The 12,960-nt window shown below is 39.0% G+C and overlaps 1 protein-coding gene across 1 annotated transcript; it reads right to left on the bottom strand.

Annotated features, from left to right (window-relative positions):
- Window positions 1-63: 63 nt before the first annotated feature.
- LOC106090848 (uncharacterized) lies at window positions 64-11,654 on the bottom strand. The gene is made up of 3 exons (XM_013257181.2): window positions 11,336-11,654; window positions 10,982-11,275; window positions 64-486 (listed from the first exon to the last, which is right to left on the bottom strand). The coding sequence occupies exons 1-3, from the start codon at window positions 11,627-11,629 to the stop codon at window positions 304-306; spliced, it is 771 nt and encodes a 256-aa protein (XP_013112635.1). The 5' UTR covers window positions 11,630-11,654; the 3' UTR covers window positions 64-303.
- Window positions 11,655-12,960: the final 1,306 nt, after the last annotated feature.

Here is a 12,960-nt window from a genome sequence, read left to right on the forward strand (position 1 = left end):
AAAAACAAGCCATGCATAAGCTAAAACGCATCCCTAGTCCTTACTTAAGAATTGCACATCTGCTTAAGGATTAGCGCATTTATTAGGCATTAAAGAAAATATTCCTAAAAAAATAACAAAAACAGGTCACTTACATACAAACATACTTACAGCTGATTCTTAACAATAAAATATTCACTACATTCATGGATCTTTTATGCGGTGCGCATTTGTGCACGTTGTCAGCGGGTCAGCAGGTTACGCAAACTCATATTCTACGTATAATGACAATGATGGAATAAGTTTCTGTATAACGCAACACTTTCATTGATTCATTTCAATAAGGTGCTGCAAATACTCCAATCGTTTTTCCAAACGCATTTTACTCTTATCCACTGCCTGGAATGCCTTTAGAAGCAGCTTACTTTCGCAATACATTCGATTGTCTAGTACGGCTATTTTTTCATGAAACTCTTGAAATTTTTTTGTCGGATCCAAAAGTGTTTGCTGTAAAAGATGAATTTCACTCACATTAATATTTATGCGGTTAAGTGTTTACATAGGTTGTAAAATCTACACCTAGGCAAATTTGTTAGGTTAGGTTAGGTTAAGTGGCAGTCTGCCGTCAGACTCAAATGCAAATTTTGCCCATGAACATTCCACTAAGGAACAGGGGCAAACTTCTCACATATCAATGAGTGCAGTTCGATTCAAGTTAGAGCTCAATGATAAGGGGCCTCCATTTTATAGCCGAGTCCGAACGGCGTGCCGCAGTGCGACACCTCTTTGGAGAGAAGTTTTACATGGCATAGTACCTCACAAATATTGCCAGCATTAGGTTTCCCCTCCTACCACCGCTGCCATCAGACTCACTTACACGTTTTCGTCCATTGTGATACCACAGGAACAGAAGAAGGAAGATGCCATCCGCTAAGTCAGACAGGTTCTCCAAAAAATGAGAACCTAAAGTGGAAGTCTTTCTGACTGCTAGTGCGGGTCACACACAAAGAAGGTGTTCTATAGTCTCTTCTTCTTCGATGTCCTCACAGCTCCTGCAAAAGTCGTTGCTGGCAACCTTCAGTCTGTCAGAATATTTTCCGATTAGACAGTGAGCTGTCATGACGGACACAATGACTGAGACGTCTGTTCTAGCCAATGATAGCAAAGCGGTAGACCTCTTTGAGTCTAGATTAGGCCACGTAGTTTTGAAATGCTCACAGCCCCCTCTTTGTGACCATATATCATTCGTTGTCCTTCGGGCCTGGTCCTGAAAACTTAGCTTACATGTCGCTAGAGGCATACTCACAGATTCCAGTATCCCTGGAATGGTTAGGGTAGTTTATAGTCTCGCAAGAATTCCCTGGGATATCTCTGTGGTCCGGCACCCAGAACAGGGGAATTTTGAACTGTTCAGCCATCTCGTTGAGAGATCTGCGACAGTTGAGGACGGTTTTTGTATTCAGAAATACGTTCTCAAGGGATTTAATGGCTGCCTGGCTGTCTGAGAAGATATTTATGTCAATCGGTAATGACATTATATCTTAGCCATTCCACCACTTGCTTAATTGTAAGGATCTCTGCTTGATACACACTGCAGTGGTCGGGTAACCTTTTCGATATGACCAGTTCTAGATCATTAGAGTACACTCCAAAGCCCACCTGGTCGTTTAATTTACGTAAAGAAGTATATGTAACTTCTCTTGCCAGGGATATCGTAGTTCCAAGTGGGGTCTATCAGGAATAGTGGTACAGTAATTTTTATCAAAATTATCATCCTTTGGATCCGGTTAAGTATTGAGCAGTAGGTGGATTTTTTAAGCACCGTCCTCCAGACCACAACACCATATAGCATTATAGGTCTGACAATTGCAGTATATACCCAATGCGTGACACGCGGTATAAACTCCCAACTTTTGCCAATGTCTCTCTTGCAGGTGTATAGGGCAAAAGTGGCCTTTCTTGCCCTTTCCAAAATCTTGGATTTGAAGTTAAATTTACAGTCCAGCAAAATACCCAGATATTTTGCGCTTTCTGTAAATAAAACATTCTCTCCATCTAAGGAGACAGGTTCCACTGTAGGCAATATATCCTGCTGAAAAGAACTACTTCTGGGATGCACAGATTTATACCTAGACCACTTTCGGTAACCCAAATTGCTGTTGCACGTAGAGCTACCTGAAGTATATCTCTTAGAGTGTAGAGAAACTTTCTCCTAACCACAATTGCCATGTCTACAGCATACGCGACCACTTTTACCCCTTTTTCTTCCATAGAAAATAATATATTGTTAATGGCTATATTCCAAATTAGAAGAGACAGTACACCTCCTTGAGGTGTTCCTCTGCTGACCCATCTTTTTAGATCCACAGATCCCAAGCCTGCCGTAATGTTCCTTTTAGTAAGTAAGTTATTAATAAACTTTTTTACGGTAGAGTTGATGCCTAGAAACTCCAACTCCTTCATGATTGACGTCGGTTTTACATTATTGAAAGCACCTTCAATGTCAAGAAATCCTACCATTGTATATTCCTTGACAGCGAGAGAAACCTCTATGTAGCCGACTAGGTCGTGAAGGGCTGTTTCAGTGGATTTGCCTTTACTATATGCATGCTGCCGCCGCGACTGGCGATCTCCAGGAATCTTTTCCCTAGGATATGTTTCTATCAACCACTCAAGAGTCTCCAGCATAAAGGATGACAGATAGGACGAAAATCTTTCGCCTTCGTGTGGTAGGGTTTTCCAGCTTTCGGAATGAAAATGACCTTAGTGTCCCTGAATCCCACATGTATATATGACATGCTGATACAAGCAAAGTATATCTCCCTATGCCAGGGATCCAGTCTATCAGACACAGCTTGTAATTTAACCGGTGATACATCATCAGGGCCTGGCGACTTAAAGGAGTCGAAACTTCTTATCACCCAAATGATTTTCGACTCAGACGAAATTTCTCCAATAGCCTCCGACGAATGCATATCAGTGACAACCTCCTCTGGCGCCACTTTGTCCGTTGGAGAATTTCCCGGGAAATGTGTATCAACGAGTAGTTCTCGTGTTTCCTAACTAGACATTGTCCATACATTCTCTGACTTCTGAATATACCCTACCGTAATAGGTCTCGGACAGAATCATCCTTAGCCAAGAGGCCTTAGACGTATCCTCCACGGAGCTGCAGAAATCTACCCAGGATTTGTTCTGAGACTTTCTGAGCTCTCCCTTATATTTTCTTAGCTCAGCCTTATAGATGTCCCAATTGTGGCTTTTGCTCTGTTGAAGAGTTTTCTGCAGTCTTTTCTTAAACCAACCAGCTCTGGGGTCCCCCATGGTGGTCGCTGTTTGCCCCTTGACTTGGCACTAGGACATGCTGCCACAAGACACTATGTCTATACCCTCCACAGTTTCCACTTCCTTTTCTGATCTTGAAAGGATAGACGTGCAGAATTTGTGCCGAAATTTATCCCAATCCGCCTTTCTTCTGTTTAGCCGACGGACCACTTCTGCAGTATTTTCTCCAAGGCTGAAACTAATAGAACGATGATCAAAGAAGCTGTGGTCATCCAGCATTCGGAGCAACCCTGCAATCAGTAGCAACGCGCCAGATGAAGGAGAGGTATCGGGAAAAAAGGAGAGACGAGAAACGTCTCTTCCACAGAAAGAAAAGGAAATGGAAAGTCGCGAGTGTGAGCGATTTGAGATGTACAGGAGTTAAAATGAAGTCCGGAAATTCTACCCAAGAATCAAACATCAAGCCTATGGCTCTGGTGCAGGCACATCCTCCTGCGGATACAAAGAAAGAAATTCTGGTAACTGATACAGAGAGTGGGCTTGGGATATGGAACGATGGCGGCGTAGAAGATACCGCAAGACCAATCCCTAATGATGGTATAGAATGTTTACCTCGTAGTCAGAATGAGGTCCAAGTAGCAGTGACTGAAGAACAACAAGGCAGCAGGAGCCGATGGGTTGCCCGCTGAACTATTTAAGACTAGAGGTGACACGCTTATAAGGCGTATGCATCAGTTCGTCTGCGCGATCTGGGTAGAAGAACACATACCCTATGATTGGATACTATGTACAGTAGACAAGAAAGCAGACAAGATGGAATGTACCAACTACAGAGGAATAAGTCTCCTCCCCATCGCATACAAGATACTATCGAGCGTACTGTCTGAAAGATTAAAGTCTTAAGTCTTCGTTGACTATAAAGGCGCTTTCGGCAGCTCTATATGTTCAAAGGTATTTCAAGCCATGTCTGAGTTTGGTAACCCTGCAAAATTTGTTAATTTAATTTTAACAGTTTGTATAAGCAATATTGCTTCCAAGTCATAACACCAGTTTAAAGCTATTTCGTACAAACGACATTTGTAATTGCCAGATAATCAAAGTTTTGTGTCTAACGATTTAAAATGAAAAATACCAAAATCGAAATCGATTCTCAATCATCACACATTGATGGCAGAATACAAATTGGAATTTCTAGATTATCTGATATATTCGGATTAATTGGAGATAGATTTGCAGATCGTTAGTACAGATAGCGTTCGTATTAAATACCATTTCCTGATCCGCAATTGATTTACCCTTATATACTCTGCATCAATGATTTATTCTTTGGACTACTTACATTTATTAATGGGATCTAAAAACTTTTCCACATTATCAGATAAGAATTGCACTCCCCAGGTTCTTAAAAAGTCTACTCTGGAGATCGGGTTTTTTGGATTATAAGTCACAACGAAGTCATGCTAGCATGTCCACCTATGACGCTGAACGCTTGGTTTCGAATCCTGGCGAGAACATCTGAAAATTTTTTCAGCGGTGGGTATCCTCTCCTAATGGTGGCCTTGGAGGTACTTTCTCATGTAAAAACTTTTCCCCAAAGAGGTGTCGCTCTGCGGTACGCCGTTCGGACTTGGATTGCAAATTTGCAAAATTTGCCCATGAACATTCCACTACGGAACAGGGGCAAACTTCTCACATATCAACGAGTGCAGTCCGATTCAAGTTTAAGCTCGATGATAAAGGACCTCCTTTTTATAGCCGAGTCCGAACGGCGTGCCGCAGTGCGACAGCTCTTTGGAGAGAAGTTTTACATGGCATAGTACCTCACAAATGTTGCCAGCATTAGGAGGGGAAAACCACCGCTGAAAATTTTTTTCTGATTGTCTCGCCAGGATTCGAACCCAGGCGTTCGGCGTCATAGGCGGACATGCTAACCTCTGCGCTACGGTGGCCTCCGGACTTGGATATTAAGCTTAAACTTGAATCGGACAGCACTCGGTGCCCTTAATGCCCCTGTTCATGAGTAAATTTGCATCTCACATAACAAAATCTTTTTGCACAATTGGCTTACTTGGGAGATATCTACATACGAGACTTGGCTCATCAACTGTTTGACATCAATAAGAAGCATTGGTTCTGAAATTAGAGCAGCTAGCTATACGTGTTAAAAAGTTAGCGTGATTTCGCCAGAATCACACATCTTGGCGGATTTGATCTACTTAAAATATAAGTATCTTATAGAGTCTTACACCAATATTTGAGTAACCTATTCCATTCTGTAGTGTTTAAAAATAAGGTAAGCGGAACACCCTTTTGTATAAGCAAGGTTAGGTAAGTTTGAAAAGAGGTTAGTTGTATAAGCAAGATTAGGATAGTTTAGTTCCAGTGTCTCTTAGCCGCAAAGGCCCGGCAATGACATAGGATGTACTCCAACATCACATCCTTCCTGCATGCCCTATACATGCTATCACTTGCCGCACCGATTTTGCATAAGTGAAATCGTAGTCCTATGTGTCCCGTTATGATACCGAAAACTATACTGACCTCCTTCTTACTTCCTTTCGGTAATATCCTTGTCTTTTCGCGATTCGGATCTCCCCATAGGATTTTCGTCGTGACCGTTTCCACAGCGTTAAACGAGCGTTCGTAGCCCACGCCCCACTCGGACTGGGTCGCACTGTGGGATATAACCCCCAAAAAAAAAAACTAGTAAAAAATATGCCATTTGAGAACGGATAGAGATAACTCTTTGCAACGGTTAGAGCTGAGGTTATCAAGATCATTTGAAAAATTTCAAGGCCCTATGTGGTCATACAAAAGTTTTTAATTTTTAGTTTAATATGATCAAACAATGTTTGCTAATATCAGCAAAAAAAAAATTTTCCGGATGTTGTATAGATTTGTGTTAGAAAGGAAAGTAGTAATTTTTTACGAAAACACCAAATGTTTTCAAATGGTTAAAAATTTAATTGTAACCTTAAATAGTAAAAAATGCTTTAAATATCTGAAAAACTTACAAATTATTATAAGATTTTACGGTTATATGCATACGAGATTTTTTTCTAACGATTTGATATAACAGCAGACATAATATTTGTTGAAATCATATTTTAGACTTCAAAACAAAAAACAAATTTTTCTGTGTGTAGCACAAGATTGAGTTAAAAAAGAAAACTGTGGTGTTTTGCTAAAACGCCAAACGTTTTCAAATGGTAAAAACATAACTGTTACTTTAAATAGTAAAAATTGCTTTTGATAACTGCAAAACTTACAATTTATTGTAAAATTCTACGGTTATATGTATACGAGTAATACGAAAATTTTTCAACGATAGTATTTGTTAAAATCATATACGTATTAAGTTATAAAAAAACTTAAGCAAATGCTTTAATTGCCATATCAGGTTATGCAACAATTCGGGCGCACATGGTTACAGAAGATTTTCAACTTCCTGGTCCAATTGATCAGGCACGTCTTCCCATTTTATGTGTGAGATACTCTTTTAAAATTTGTTATATCCCTTATCGTTAGATGGGGGCATACTAATTTCATCATTCCCTTTGTAACACATTGAAATATTTGTCTAAGACCCCATAAATTATATCTATTCTTGATCGCTAACTTTTGAACCAGTAAAGCTAGGACCTGGAAATTTTGCACAAATACTTCCTATTTGTGTAGGTCAGTTGGGATCGTTCCTTATTTTGTTATAGCTCCCATATCAACCTATCTCCCAAATATACTTCTTGAGCCTCTAGATGGCGTGAATTCTTATCTCATTTGGCTTAAATTCTGCACAATGTTTTATCCTATACCTTCAACATACATGCCAAATATGGTCTGAATTGGTCTATAACCTGATATAGCTCCCATATAAACCGATCTTCCTATTATATTCCTCGAGTTTTTATAGGGCGTAATTCTTATCCGATTTGGCTGAAACTTTTTACAATGACTTCTGCTATGGTCTCCATCACCCAAACCAAGTGTGGTCTAAAACCTAATATAGCTCCCATGTAAACCAATCTCCCCTCTATACGGGGCAATTCTTATCCGATTTGACTCACATTTTGCACAATGCCTTCTACTACTAATCGATCCCTTGCTTGATATAGCTCCAAAAGCGTAGCAGTTCCTGTTCATTATTGTTTTTGTTTACACCCTACACCACTACTGTGGTACAGAGTATTATAAGTAAGTGAATTTGTTTAAAACACCCAAAAGGAAGTGAGATAGACCCATTGATAAGTATAAGTATACCAATCGACTCAGAATCACTTTCTGATTCGATTTAGCTATGTCCTTCTGTCTGTCTGTCCGTCTGTCCATGTTAATTTGTGTACAAAGTACAGGTCGCAGTTTTTATCCGATCGTCTTCAAATTTGGTACAGAAATGTTTTTCGGCCTAGAGACGAAGTCTATTGAAATTGGAAAAAATTGGTACAGATCTGGATATAGCTCCCATATATATGATCGTCCGATTTTCCGTAATAATACAATAAAATAGTCATTTGTTAACCGAATCTCTCGAAATTTGGCAGGAAGGATTTTTTACGACTCTCAACATTACTGGCGAATTTCATGGAAATCAGTTAAGATTTAGATATAGCTCTCATATATATATCGCCCGATTTTCACTCTTAGAGCCACTGCAAGCACATTTATTGACCAATCTTGCCAAAATATTGCACAACGCTTTCCTCGACGACTACCAAAATATTCATAGAGTTGGGTCAAAATCGGTTCAGATTTAGATATAGCTCCCATATATATGTTCGTCCGATTTGCAGTAACATTGCAATAAAATGGTCATTTGTAAACCGATTTTCTCGAAATTTGGCAGAAGGGAATTTCTCTTGATTCCTAATTTTTCTGGTGAATTTCATAGAAATTGGTTCAGATTTAGATATAGCTCTCATATATATATATATATATATATATATCGCCCGATTTTAACATCATTTGTAAACCGATTTTCTCGAAATTTGGCAGAAGGGAATTTCTTTTGACTCTTAATAACACTGGTGAATTTCATAGAAATCTTCATAGAAAATTTAGATATAGCTCTCATATTTATATATCGCCCGATTTTAGAGTCTTCTAGAGTCACAGCAAGCGCATTTATTGACACATCTTACCAAAATTTTGCAAAACGCGTTTTCTCGGCGACTGCCACAGTATCTGAGGAGTTTGCTCGAAATCGGATCAGATGTAGGTATAGCTCTCATATATATGTTCGTCCGAATTTGAGAAATATTGCAAAAAAGTGCTCATTTGTTAAGCGATTCTGTCTACATTTTCTCAATATTCTCTCAATATTACTGGTGAATTTCATAGAAATCGGCGCAGATTTAGATATAGCTGTCATATATGTATATCGCCAGATTTTCACCTCAAAAGCCACTACAAGCGCATTATTTAACCAATCTTGCCAAAATTTTGCACAACTTTTTTCTCGACGACTACCACATTATCTGAGAACTATGCTCGAAATCGGTTCAGAATTAGATATGGCTCCCATATATATGTTCGTCAGATTTTGTAATTTGCCATGATGTTGTAATATGTCAACAATAGTTTTTACAGTTTGAACATATTTGCTCGCCAAAGTCCATCAAAATTGGTTCAGAATCGGATGTAGGTCCTACATTGTACTTAAAGCGTAGGTGTAGGGTATTATACAGTCGGCACCGTCCCAATTTTGCCCTTCCTTACTGGTTTGTCTATAAAGTGATACCAGGCAAAGAACTTGACAAAGACGATCCGAACTTAGCACGCTCTTTGTGCAAAAATAAATTTTCTTGAACTTCAGGAGATTGCAATTTTAACAGCTTAACAGTTTCCAACAAATGTGCCTAGTGTGGTCTAAATCGGTGCATTGGTCGATCCACATCGCAATTATTTTATGTCAATACCAAATCGGTGTATAACCTGATATAGTTTCTCTAGAAACAGATTTAACTACTTGAGCACTCTAGACAACATATTTTTTTAAACGGAATTGGCTGAAATTTCTCACGATGACTTCTGCTATCAACTTTCAACGTTCATGGCAGATATGATTCTAATTATTTCATAGCCTGATAAACCAATCTCTCCAACATCCATGTCTTGTATAGTCCAAATCAGGGCGCGATATATTTATGAGCCACCCCAGAGTTGAAAGACAAATGGGCAGAACTATTTATATTGCAAATTTGCGCATGAACATCCCAGAGCTGCTGTCCAATTCAAGTTTAAACTCAATGCTAAGGGACCGCCTTTTTTAGCCGAGTCCGAACGGCGAGCCGAAGGGCGACACCTCTTTGAGAAGGGGTTTTTATATGCCTTAACACCTCACAAACCATCACTGAAAAGCGTTTTTCATGTTCTCGCCAGCATTCGAACCCAGGCGTTCACACGGGCACGCTAACCTATGCGCCACGGTGGCTTCCTGGACTATTTATACCATGATTAATTTCTCTACACTTCCCCATAAGTTACAAGTATATAATATTCATAACTAGCCGAACCGGGCCTGCTCCGCTGCACGTTTTTTAACTCTCTAATGTCTTTTTAGGGTTGGGACACTTCTCCCTTAATGTGTCCGCTAAATGCCTGCGTACGAAAACGTTGGTTATGCTCTCTTAATGCTGGTGAAATTTGCGGGGTCATGTAAATTCTCCCCAAAGAGGTTTCGCACTGCGGCACACCACTCTACTCCCAAATGTCTTTCCTTTGAGACCTATATTTCCATTTTGGTAAATATTTCCTGTTTACGGGGTATTTTGTGGGTGGGATGGCCACCCAATCACTTGGCCCTTGAAGTTTTTGATTCTACGGAACAAACAAACAAACCGAGTCCCATATAGTCCTAATAGGTTAATGTGCCCATTTGGGGAGTTTTCGGTGGGTTGGTGTGAGTCCCTATATCTTATTTTGCATACCAGATTCGTAATCTACTCACGAATACCTTTCATTTGAGCTCCATATGGATATGAACATTCAATTTGTCTGCTTGGAGGAGTTTTGGGGTTAGACCGACTTCCTGGGTACTTGGACACAATTTTTAATACCATATTCGCATTCTACTTTTCAATACCTTTCATTTGATACCCATATTGTCATTAACGGTCCACTTTTGATTTTGGGTGGCGTTTTTGGGGTTAAGGGGGAGGCTCCGTCCCCTTCCGATATCAATAATTTATAAATACTTTTCCTCCCTCCTGCCCATATTCAAATCTACTCCCGAATACCTCCCATTTCGGTCCCATATTGTCATGATCGTCCAAAAACCTATTGTAGGGGTTTTTGGGTTGGGGCGGCCCCCTAGTTACCTGGACCAATTCTTAATATGAAATTCGTACTCTTCTCCTGAATATCTTTCATTTCAGTCCAATATTATCGCCACACTTTTATTTTTGGGTAGTACTTTTGGGGTAAGGGGGAGGATCCGCCTTCTCTCCGATATCAAAAAATTATATAGCCTATGTTTCCTTCCAGACCAACCTACACAATCTGTGAAAATTTCTAGGTAATCGGTTCAGCCGTTTTTGAGTCTACATGGAACAAACAAACAAACCGAAAAAAAACACACAAACAAACACAAATTGATTTTTATATATAAGATTTTGTCTTCAGTCTTTCGATATGCCATTATTATGTGAATTTCAAGCAGTTGCTGCAAATAAACCTAAATATGTTGTACGCTGTATTATAAGTCTTCTCTACAAGAACTCACCTCTTGAAATGAATTCACCAATTCATTTCTTATGATGTCCATCATAAAAATCATGTCACTTAAATCGTTTGTTATCTTCACCACTTGTCCCTTATATGTGGCTTCGCCCTCCTGGACAAATGCCATCAGAGCATTTGATTGGTCCATTTTAATAATCACATCGTTTTTATTCAACACCGCATAGACTACCTGCTCTTCTTTTCTGGAGCTGCGGCTGTACATTACCAAAAGCCAAAAACTATGATTGAAATGTAGTCGATCCATAATGTCGCCATTTTCATGAGGCGAATACAACTGCAATTAAAATAATCCATATCGAAAAAATTGGTTTCAAAGCATCTTAAAATCACTTACCAATTGCATGCAAATTATCTGTAGAAATGTGTGATGATCGATGCATTCCTTCTGTGTACATGCTTTATAAATCACACAGCCCAAATGTAATTTCCCCTGATCCCGTATAAGAACATGCTCCTTTTTGCGTCCTCCAGCGTCTGAATATTCAATGTTCTGTAATTCCTCATTCCATATGAGATCGTCGAATTTAACTATTTTGCGCGTTAGCTTGTGTGGCTCTTCATCATATTGCACCAGAAACCATTCATTGTTGGATTTGGATATATCTATTGCAAAATCTTTGGAATCCATTGTAGTGTGTAATAATTATACAAAGCTGAATTATGTGCAAAGTCACACTATCTTTCTGTTATTGCTTGCGTGTAACAGTAACTGTTATTTATGCATGGTGTCCTCTTTTACCTTCTTTTCGTATGCGATCGTTGAGTTGCAAATCAGGTTAAGTCCATTGAAATGTCACAAATTCAAAACCGTAAATATCTAAGTACAAACGAGTTTCGATAATGTTGGATAGTTGTAAATCAGGACATAAAATTTTGCTTTTAAAATAATCTCAGATATGTTGGTGGCAACATTTGGTATGGCAGCCATGTAAAAACTTCTCCACAAAGAGGTGTCGAACTGCGGCACGCCGTTCGGACTGGGCAATAATAAGGAGGCCCCTTATCATTTACGCTTAAACTTGAATCGGACAGCACTCATTGATATATGTGAGAAGTTTGCCCCTGTTAATTAATGGAATGTTTATGGGCAAATTTGCAAGTTCATTATATGTATACAATTTAGTATATGTTACACTCAGAGAAATTTGTTAGTAGAAACAAGAAAACAGTTTGCTGTAAAGAGTTTCCCAATAGAATTTTTCCGAACTATCTAAAATTTAATTATTTCGTAATGATTTCAAACAACAGCATCAAAATATCTACTAAAATCATATTTACGCTTCTAAACAAAAAATAAACCCTTGCTAATATAAGCAAACACAGTCTGCTTATTATACCCTGCACCATGGGATGGGGTTGTACTAATTTCGTCATTCCGTTCCGTTTGTAACACTTCGAAATATGCATCTAAGACCCCAAAAAGTATATATATTCTTGATCGTTATGTCATTCTAAGTCGATCTAGCCATGTCCGTCCGTCCATCCGCTCGTCAGTCTGTCTGTTGGAAGCACGCAAACTTTCGAAGTGGCAAAGTTAGACGCTTGAAGTTTTGCACAAATACTTCTTATCAGTGTAGGTCAGTTGGATATTGGATCTTGACTTCTGCAGCCTTATTCGGTTTGGCTGAAATTTTGCATTAAGTGTTTTGTTATGATACTGTGCCAAATATGGTTCAAACCGGCCCATAACCTAATATAGATGCCATATAAACCGATCTGGGATCTTGACTTATTGAACCTCTAGAGGGCGTTATTATTATCCGATTTGTTGTATCAAAACGCACTCTTTCAAATTTCATCCAAATCGGATGAAAAATACTTATTTTATAGGCTCAATACTAATATGTTTCCAAATATTCAAATATGTTTCGATCTGGACGATATTCAACAAGCAGGTGTAGAGGTCCATCAATACTCACTGTTTAAAATTTCATCAAAATCGGATGAAAAATGCCTCTT

The sequence above is a fragment of the Stomoxys calcitrans genome, chromosome 3, assembly GCF_963082655.1.
Source record: "Stomoxys calcitrans chromosome 3, idStoCalc2.1, whole genome shotgun sequence".
Taxonomy (NCBI): domain Eukaryota; kingdom Metazoa; phylum Arthropoda; class Insecta; order Diptera; family Muscidae; genus Stomoxys; species Stomoxys calcitrans.

What these genes read in the sequence shown, in the direction of transcription:
- LOC106090848 (XM_013257181.2), bottom strand. Translation starts at nt 11,629, where the DNA reads ATGGATTCCAAAGATTTTGCAATAGATATATCCAAATCCAACAATGAA. An exon ending in AGATAATTTGCATGCAATTG is followed by an intron (nt 11,276 to 11,335) that starts GTAAGTGATTTT and finishes TTTTAATTGCAG; the next exon opens with TTGTATTCGCCTCATGAAAA. An exon ending in TGGTGAATTCATTTCAAGAG is followed by an intron (nt 487 to 10,981) that starts GTGAGTTCTTGT and finishes CATCTTTTACAG; the next exon opens with CAAACACTTTTGGATCCGAC.